General features: G+C 47.3%; 1 protein-coding gene across 1 annotated transcript in view; it reads right to left on the bottom strand.

Moving 5' to 3' along the window:
- Positions 1 to 4,975: 4,975 nt before the first annotated feature.
- The window catches only part of LOC108553287 (insulin-like growth factor 2 mRNA-binding protein 1), a 15,173-nt gene continuing 9,951 nt past the window's right edge, over positions 4,976 to 10,197 (bottom strand). Inside the window, exon 2 of the mRNA XM_017908130.1 lies at positions 4,976 to 5,043. Within this exon, the coding sequence (XP_017763619.1) occupies positions 4,976 to 5,043 (68 nt within the window). The remainder of the gene's footprint in view (positions 5,044 to 10,197) is intronic.

Raw genomic sequence — 10,197 nt, 5'->3', positions numbered from 1 at the left:
CCGACATACGAAGCCCACCGCCACCGGTAGTTGCTTCTTGCAGAAAAGAGGATCGCGGCAGACGGGGAACGAGCGAAAAGTAGAAGTGCGAAAGGAAAGCAGCGAGCCAGCAATCCAGTTTCGTGTTTACCTAGGCCGGCTTTATACGCGTCGATTCACCGAGAATCGTTACACAAAGGATTACCCGATAATCCTAGCCGAAAGTCACGCGTAAAAAAAGCGTTTACGTATTCAAACGATGGTGCGCGATCTGGAAAGTCGACGGGAACCAACGAGGAAGGGCGTTTCTTCCGCGCGAGCCACTTGTACATTTCGCTTAATCACCGTTGCCGGCTCGAGGAGACTCGTGGTTTTGGGAAAAAGTTTGGAGAAATGTCTGGGAAAAGTAAGAATCAAGGAAAAACGCATTGAAGCGGAGAAAGTAAATTTACGGGATGCTTTCGGGAAGGAAGAAAGTCGGTGAAGTTTGCCTCGGCAAACGGCGCTTGCGTGGCACGGCGGTTGCATTCGACATAGATGCAACAAGTGCAGGCAAGGTATTACGAGTCCACCCTATGCTCGTAACGTGCCTAATTCGAAGAAGAATTAACGCCTTTACCCGCAGACGGGGTTTTTACGACTATCCATTCATGCCTCGTGCCCCCCATTCGCGTTCTTCCGTTTACGCTTCCATTTTTCTCGCAAAAGAGGCAAATATTCCGTCGAAATATTATTTCCAATGCGCCGCGTAATTTTATTTTTACGTCGTTAGGCGTGCACGTATCGAAGAAGAAATTCACTGCGCTGTTTCAATTAGCAGTTGAAGAAAACCCGGAATACGAAAGGCATTCGCGAAGTCTGCTGTATTTGTAAAAAGAACGGTCGTAAATAACTGGAACTGCCCGAAGCGTGGCAAAATAAAAGAGACGGGGGGTACTGATTTCGAAAAGTGATATTACGCGTGGCAAATTTTGCGATACAACGTTCACCGTGCCCCCCTGCGCGTAATATTACATATCACGTAAGGTTACAGCGCGTCTAATTTGCAGGTTCGCGTGGTTCGGCTTTAACGAGAAAAATCGTTGCGTCGAATAAGCCGCCGTTACATCGACGGGGCTGCGTAATTTGATAAACGTATTATTTCGGTGTCCGATGGCCCTCGGCGTTAATCCGCAGTAACTGTCCCTTGTAATAATCCTATCGCGTTGGAAACGCATCGCGCACGCACGCCGTCCCTTTGGCCGATAAAAAAAGTATCAACAACATCCTCGGGGTTGGGTGGGGTGGTGGCGAAAAGTGCGGAGTCGAAAGGGGTGGAGGACGAGGAGAGGCAGAATTAAATGCAAGGCGCGGCGAGGGAGGGGGTACACCACCGGAGAAGGGCACGAGGTTGGCACGCGCCGAGTGCAACGATTCACTCGAAGAAAAGAGAGAGAAAGGAGAGAGAGAGAGAGAGAGAGAGAGGACAAGGAGAGAGAGAGAGGGAGAGGGGAGGGGGGAGAGAGAGAGGCGGTCCGAGCGATGGTGGAAGGAGGAGAGAAAGAGTGCATTGCATCGGAAAGAAAGATGCATCCTCGGTAACTCTCGTGGCAGTTTTTATTGCTTTCCCCGCATCGACGACGCGAACATTTGTTTGCGGTTTATGAAATCGAGGGGACAAGTGATATAGACAAACGGCGGCACTTCGGTGCAGGAAATGCAAACAAAGTGCATTCAGCCAGCCGGGTCACCACCGGCTGCAGGGGTCTAACTTACCCCCGTGCACCCTTCCTATCGTACAACCTGACTGACCTGATACGCGCTGCGAGGTGCAGCGGCCTTGTTATGCAAATGGGAAAAGTGCAGTCCCGTGCGCGCAAGTGGAAAAACGTGCGGTTCACGTGCACTGCGTACACCAAGCGAGATGCACTTGATACCAGAACCGTAAAGGATCGCAAGGTGGAGAACGTCGATATTCTCTTCTCTCCTCGTCTCTTCGACGTCGAGAGTGGTTCTTAGGCCCGTTGAAAGGAAATCGAGGAAAACGTGCTCGTAGAATATAGAACGTTACACCTTCTTCTCCTATGCGAATATGCGCGACGAACAAACGATGCGCGGTACACGTGTCCAAGTATGCGTCGCGCGCCGAAATGTGGTCTTGGTCGGATCCGACGCAGCCTTTGCCGTCATCGCATTAAACATGTGCATGACTTCGGAAGTTTCGAGGAAGCGACCACGCATCCAGCGAGTTGTGAATTATGCATGCGGATGAAAAGCGTGGAAGCGAAAACGAGGCAATAGAGATTCCAAATTTCCGTGTGAAATTTCGAACGAGATGGAAGATAGGTGTTAAAATTCCGATAGAAATACTCGGAACAGCACGCACAGAGTCGCACGGCGCTGTAATTGTCGTGATTCGTTACGAATTTTCCGTTCGGTTCTCACACTCGCGAAGCTAGAGTAACGTCACACATTGGCGGGCTTAACACAAAGAGGCCGATAGAGCCAGTTAAAGGAAATAGAATCAGAAACGCGGTGGATCCCATGGAATCATTGTAAGGATTCTTGAGGGGTGAGACCCTCGGACCTTAAACTAGTTTCCGCTCGTACCAGTTCGTTTCTCTCGGCCGTCTTCCTTTTTCTTTCTCCATCTTTTCTCGCCCTTTCTTCTTCGTGTCACTGTAGCCACCATACGAGAGCGCTTTACATTTGAAACATATCGGCTTATATGGAAATGAATGTTTAGCCATGCATCGGTTTTAAACATCAAAAATGGGAGACCAACACTCGCTGCTGCTGGAAGCTGATACGCGAGTTTTCGTGCAAACGCAGAGAGGACAACTCGGAAGTGATACTCGTCTCTCCGAATCCACCGATCTGTCTATTGTCGGCCGACCCGTCTAATCTCTATGCTAGCTATTTCGTTTACAAAATTTCATTTACGACAACGGTTACGTTCCACACCCTAATTTAACCCTTTAGCCCTGTAGGCTGCCAAAACAAAAACACCACGCGATATTTCCAAGTCTATCGCCGAGGCATACGTTAGAAACGTTCGATTACTCGTCGAATTGTATCTTTTCCACAAACGACGCGTATAATTCGCCTTTTCGTGTTCCTACGAATTATCACGACCCTGTCGCCGATACCTTCCCGATCACGCGAGCTTCAAACGTCTAACGATCGTTCGACTTGCGAAGCCATCGAGTGACCGTGACTCGGCGATTAATTTCACCGTGTCTTGATTAAAAAGTAACGAGTTCCGGTAATCGACGTGGCAAGTTTCAATTTCGTTTTAACGTTATTAATGCATTAAGACAACCGGATCAGAGTGCTTGCACGTACCGCTCGTTATACCGTCCACTCTCTGCACGTTGCATTTAATTGCTCTTATCTGATGTCGAGTATCATTACGGGCAGTAACAAATTCTCGGTTTATATCTTTGCACGTTCCTATCGTCGATAAGGTTGCTCGTGGCAAGAGGAATCGGTGGTACGAGTAACCGAGAAGAGAAACAGAGAAAGGAACGAGGTTGGGGGATGGTGAAATAACAGATTGCAGTTGTGGCACGAGCGAGCAGCCTGGGCTCAGCTCCGGGCTCGTAAGGAGAAGGCAGGTGCCACATTTTTTTCGAACGCCTGCTTCACCATCGAGAAGGAGGCTGCCTCGGTGTGCAGAGGCTCCCAAACGTTTCTAATCGAATTTCAAAGTAGAAAGTTTTCGGGAAAGAAAGATATCCGCCGTCGAAAATAGCCGACGCCGATCGAGCATCGATAAAATATAACACGGTTTACCGAGATAAATTAACGTAAATCCTCGCTGTGCCAGAGATAAAGCGACATCTACGTAAAAACGCGATAATTTAAGAATGTTCATTGAGCGATGTCGGCCGATGATAAAAATGTAACGAGATATAAGGAGGGTTTAATTTGAAAAATTTCTATCGTAAATAAGGATTTATCAGCGTACATTTTCATTGAGGAAATTATTGTTATCGCGCGTCGATACGTGCGATCTGCATATAATAGTGATAATACGTACCAGCGATCCATGTGTGCGATACACGTGGCAGCATGCGAAAAAACGGTGCAAATGTAATTCGTGTTCTACAGACTTCGCATGCGTGTACATATATACAACGATACTATCGCCAAATCCAACTACATTTACTACACCGAGCGTGTTGTATAAACACCGTGGAAAAAGTGCCTCGCGGAGATTTGCATAACAATCGCTAACGAAGTTTTCGGGCAAGTTAAGGCGTTTACTCCTGCGAACTTCGAGCAAGATAATTGGTCATTTTTGTTTTGCAAAGTTAACGGGCGCGAGCGATGCCTTTGACGGTGTCCGACAATTATTCGAAATTCTATGACGAGGATGAGTTCCACTGCGGATAATCCTCGACGATTTTTGCTTGGACACGTTCGGCACGAGTTCAAACTCTCGTGTATGCGCTCGCGCGCATTTACTCGCGTGCGGCCAATTATGCACCTCGTTATGCCGGCATTACGCGTGATCTCTCTTTTGATCGAGAAATTGCCTAGGGTTAATAACCCCTACTGAAGTTTGTGTAAGCGATTACATAAAATTTTTCGAAGACAAATGGACTATTAGCACGTAAGAACAAGTTTGTTCGGCGCTTTCAGCACGGTAGCCGGGTCCCGACGAGTTGGATAACTTTTTCGAAATATTTAATATATAATACACGTGTAAGCAAAGTGTAATTCGGCAGGCGTTTCCTGCACGCTCGGCAAATTTATGGCCGTTTAAAGAACGGCGGTTAACAATATCCGCCGGTCGAGTAAGTTTTAATTACAACCGCAGTAAGACGCTTCATGGCTAATTTATTTAACAGCTATGCATTTGCATGCAAAGTAACGCGATGCGTTATGCATACAAATCAAATCTTATCGCGAAGATGTTCCATCGAGAATAGTCTTTCGATCGAGCAAGGATGCTCGCGTTTTACTGGGTTTTCGTAATCGTACGAATTTTCGTAATTCAAATATTCCAGACTTACCGTTTCTTGGGTCCACTAGCCACAGAGGGTTCCACAACGAGTGTAGATCCCATATACGTGAACCCTGAAACAGAGAAGAGAAACAAATTCTTCAAAATTATTTATACATAAATAAGGCTATCTAACGATACCGTGTTATTTCAAAGAGGTATACTTTCAGTAAGCAGAATGTTTTCAGGAAGGAAGAAAATAGAAACTCTGAAACGACGCGAGCAAATTAATAGTAACGGTAGAATATTCTCATAGTCGTCGAGTAAATAGGAGAATTGGTTTATTGGGTCAGTATGGGCAACCTGTTTGAAGCTATGGTTCGTTTGAACTCTGACCCTGGCCAGGGCAACCGATGGAAGATTTTCTCATGGAAAAATATACCGAACACCGGTTTCGAAAAGTGGAACTCGGCGGTTGCTTCCGGGTTTTGATTTGCACGTGTACAACGTCTAACGGCAGAAAAATCGCTGCACTGATCTAAAACTATCGCGTACCTACTCGTATTCTAATCAGGATCAAGAGGTTATGTGAACGTATCCGTGGTCATAGTCTCGAGCTAGCGAATTTTTCGACACGGTTCGAGGGTCCGAATACGTATACACACGTGCACGTATACACGAGTATTTCCTTTCCTAGGCGCCAGGTGTCTTCTGCCAGTTAGACCCATCTAATTTTCTCTAACCAGTTCCTCTTTCTCTCTCTCGTCCTCTCTCTCTTTCTTTCTAAAAGTATTGTGAAAAAAAAAAAAAAAGAAATAAACGAAACCACTTTTATCGTCAGCCCAAAATGACCGTCTTTATTCGTGGTGTGCGAGATTCAACGTTACTCGTACGAGAAACGAATATTTTTATAAACGTATCGTTTAGACGGTTTAAATTAGGCGGCAATTATTCGCTATGCGCGCTCTGTCTGTCCCTAGCGAGTGCGCGCGCATGTGTTGTTAGAATACGTCGCAATTAAATAATAGGTTGTAAACGTTTGACGAATTCGTGTGGCAGAAGGTGATTCAGCGCGTTCGGATCGTTCAAAAGGACGTCCTTTCTCGGTGTTTAATACAGCTCGACGAGAACAGAGATACCCTTCGGATATTTCGCCAAACAAGGTCACCGTAAGGATGTAAACACAACGTGGTCAGTGAGAGACGCGACTCCTACTACACAAGATCGACCTCTGTTCGTCGTATATGCCTTTGTTCGTCGTATATATATATACCTCTGTTCGTCGTATATGCCTCTATCCGTCGTATATGCTTCTGTACGTCATATATGCCTCTGTTCGTCGTATACACCTCTGTCGGTCGTATCGACGGGTAACATATTAAAACTGTTGGTTTAATTTTATTTTTCCATTCGTCGTAACCTCTTAAAGTGCATTCCCTTTACGAACAGTAATTCGATAAGTGCTGCCTCTGGCGATAGTTTTAGCGGTTACGGATAGGATCACGTGACGCATTAGTGGACGCATTAGTGACGCGTGAAAAATCGTTTGGAAGAAAACGAACGCGAATTCGGGAAGTAAATACTCGTTAACGTGTTCGTGTTCGTGTTCGCGTTCGCGATTGTTGATACTCGGACATTTCGGATGTACGTGAAATCGAATCGTACGCGCGATCGTTATCAGCGTGGAGAAGTGAAAGGAGGTGAAAGTGAAAGACGTAAAAATTGAAGGGAAAAGACGGCGGACAGATTTCAAAGATGGCAGCGAAGGAAAGGAACAGATTTCAAGATGGACTACAGACGAGGGTAAGTGAAAACGCGAACGTGGTTAATCTAGAAATAATCTAGAAATAAGCGTAAGAGCGTACTTCTGTGCGAAATACTCGCGTTTAGATCGGATTCGAAACGACGACACGCGTTATCCCGTGCGTTATACGCGTATATACTACGTATCGAAATACAAATGAAATCGCGTAAAATACGATAGCATAGCGGCAGCGGCAGGGACGTATACGTACGCGAAGAAATTTCTCGGTCGCGTTACGCACAGTTTGTAGGTTAGAGGGAATCGTTCGGTTCGATAATAAATTTCGATATAAATGTAGAAGTGGTTGGACGAAGAAGAGGTTCGCGTTCACGTGAATTAGTTACAGTCGGTTTGCGACAGAAGTATGCAGGCACGCAGGCTTCTCGATGCTCGTCGCAAGATCGTCGACGGACATCGATAACGATCTCGGCGCTTCGGATTTTCGTGCGCGGAGTGGTATTTTTTTGAATGAGCCGAGTCTGCTTCAGAAAAACCGGGTAGATCTCTGTTGCGGGGTACAATGGCGTGTGGCGAGTGGCGGAATTGTTCGCGAGGAGTCTATTAAATGCAGCAGAATGCTCGGTACAATGAGGGTATATAATATAACCTACCGGGCGGACTAGCTTGGGAATTGGAACGAATTAAAAATGCGCGTATTAAACGTAAAACGGCGAGGAGAGGAAGATGGCGCTACGGTATCTTCTAGGAGTACTCGAAAGTGAAAAGAGGTAGATAGAGACGGGGAAAATTGAAAAGGAGGAAGTAGCTCTTAAATGGCTACTTAGTATGGTCCCGTGTCAAGTCTCCCCTCGTACGGTTCATCTCGCCCTGTAGCAATAATATTCGTAAGTGTTTCTATGCACCAGTGCTCGGGCCGAGTACCAACAGGTTTCATGCGAAAGCCAATTCGCGACAAGGTGAGAAGGAAAAAGAGGGGAGGTTAGAGCTTGACGAGGTTTTAATTTGATTCTTATGCCACGTTAAATTCAACGTGTGCTTTTACGCTCGATTTCACGTGTTTGCCATTTAGGAGACTATTACGACGGCCTATACAAAGTCGTCTCTCGCTTTAATAACTTTAACGTACCTCTCAAACCGTAATGATCACGAGCCTATGAAAACTTTACGAGAATCACGATCTCGGATATCCGCGAACGGAGCGGTATTTTTATATAGCCGTTCGCGTTAATGCTATGCGTATGACCTTAATTTTTTTCCACGCACTCGTTAATTACGCGTCGCGTTAATTAAGTAGGTTATTTTCGAGATACTAATTTCTCGCAACTTTCGCCTCGCTAATTATCATCTGGTTTAGAAAATCCACGCCATGCCGCGTAAATCTTACGTTTTAGAGCTCGTTTCGAATTACACGGCGTATCGTTCGCGGAACGTTGGGAACGTTCGAAGCGTAAAATTGAGAAATTAGAAAAATGGCCGCGACACGGGAAAAATTCCGCGTATCTGATTTCTCGGCGGACCTGCCAGCGGCACGGACTAGATTTAGCGGGCATGATCGCGAAGCGAGGAGTTAGGATCGGCTAGCCGGGGTGGTAGAGCGCGTTATCGGGTAACCGGCGAGCGACGAGCGACGAGCGATCGACGAAGGAAAGCGCGGAGGGATCGGTTTCGAAAACGGGACACCCGTTATATGCCTAAAATATACCGGCATCTCGCATGGGGCGCGCTGCTAAGAAATGCAGAAACAGCAGTTGCTATGCTAGGTGGTACTCCCTACAAACACACGCATACTAGCACACGATACACGCTCGAGCCTCTCTCCTTCTTTCTAAGCACCGATGAAATTCATGCATAAGAGAGACACACGCAACGAGCACTCGCATACACGGAGAAGGGTACGCGCGCGTCTTACCCAGTCACACACAGATTTTTCAGGGGTTCGCGCCGCTTGTGTTGGTGCGACTCACACACTCGCGCACGAGGGAGTAGAGAGAGCGAACTAGAAAAAAGGAGAAAGAGAGGGAGCGAGAGGAAGCGAAATAGCGAGAACACGGGGGCTTGTAGCAGTGGTGGTAGTGCATTAGAACGGCAGCGAGAAGGGAGCAGAAAAGAGGGAGTGGAAATGAGATAGGGAAGGCAGCGTACGAGGGACGACAAAGTGAAAGAGAGAACGGGAGAGCGAGAAGGAGAGAGAGAGAGAGAGAGGGAGCAACGGTGAAAAAGGAGAGGAAGAGGCGAGATAGAGGGAGGGAGAGAGAAAGAAGCTGTCGGAGCTAAGCGTAGCCAGGGTCTAGAAGCGAGTTTTCGGATCGAGTCGGTGTATGTGGGCAAGAGAGTAGGTTAGCAGGCTCTCCCGAGGGAGAGAGTAATAGTAGATTGTCCTGTTGAACGAGCAGGATGGCAAGTGCCTTTATAGTGGGTCAGTACTAGCCGGCACCCGGCTAGCAAGCCTTCAAGGTCTCCTTAGTGCTCCTACCTCCTCCCTCCCGTCCCACCATCTTCCCTGCTGTTGCCTACAACGAAAACTGCCAGGTAGGTGAGGCTCAGCGAGCGAGAGCAAGCTTAGGAGAGCTATCCGGAGGTCGTCGCGCAACCCACCTAATATATATTCATTCTTTCTCTCTCTCCTTCCTTCTCCCTCTTTCTCTTACTTCACCGTACCTTCCCTTTTCATTCCGCTTCTCTTCTTTGTCCCTCTTTCTCGATACGTTTTACCGGTTCCTAACTTAAATCTCGTCAATTTCTGCTTGACGGTGAGACGACCAGCGAACGGTTTCGTGCCCCGAAAACCGATCGCGTCGAAATTCGAAAAACAGGGGAAAAAAGGGTAAAACACCAGCGTACCAATGGCGGACGTTATCTCCGTAATTAGCACTCCGACGACGAAAGGAAAGGCGAAAAGAGAGAAGGTTGAAGAGCGAGAGAAGGAAAGGGAAAAGGGACCAAAAGGGTTGGCGGAATGGGGGAATCGATGGGAGGAATGGCGAGAAGAACGATCTCGAGCTAAATATCGGTTATCGCGACGTTTATTTATAACGAGCTGCGTTATTAATAGAAAGCGTTTGCTTCGATACCCGATAGCTCGAACGACGCAACGGTAACGAAAACCGTGCATATCTCGGCTGCCAGTACAGCGGTTTTCGTATCTCGGCACTTGATACACCAGCAGAGAGCACAGGGGACGAATGGGTCCTCCCCGCGTTCGGCGAGAACCGACCAAGGGAATACATACATACGGTACGCGTGTACGGTGGTGACGGGTATCATCGCGTTTTCACGGCTAATCGCCGGCCACGAAAATCGGCCATCTTCGTCCGCGTGCAATTCCACGCGCGTTTCACGAAATCTCGAAACGTAACCGGCAACGTTAGAAATATCGTTACAACGATAAGGCGAGCTTCGCAGGATGACATAACAGCGAAGAGTTTCTTGCGCCGGTGAAAGAGAGCAAGGGAGACGGAGAAAAAGGGAAGAGAGGTAGAGATAAAGAGAGGTAGAAAGAGAGATGGGAGAGGGAGAGGGAAAG

This window comes from Eufriesea mexicana, unplaced genomic scaffold, assembly GCF_001483705.2.
Source record: "Eufriesea mexicana isolate 0111107269 unplaced genomic scaffold, ASM148370v2 scaffold22, whole genome shotgun sequence".
NCBI classification, from domain to species: domain Eukaryota; kingdom Metazoa; phylum Arthropoda; class Insecta; order Hymenoptera; family Apidae; genus Eufriesea; species Eufriesea mexicana.
The sequence above is the reverse complement of the archived record's forward strand: the minus strand, read 5'-3'. Positions and strand labels throughout refer to the sequence as shown.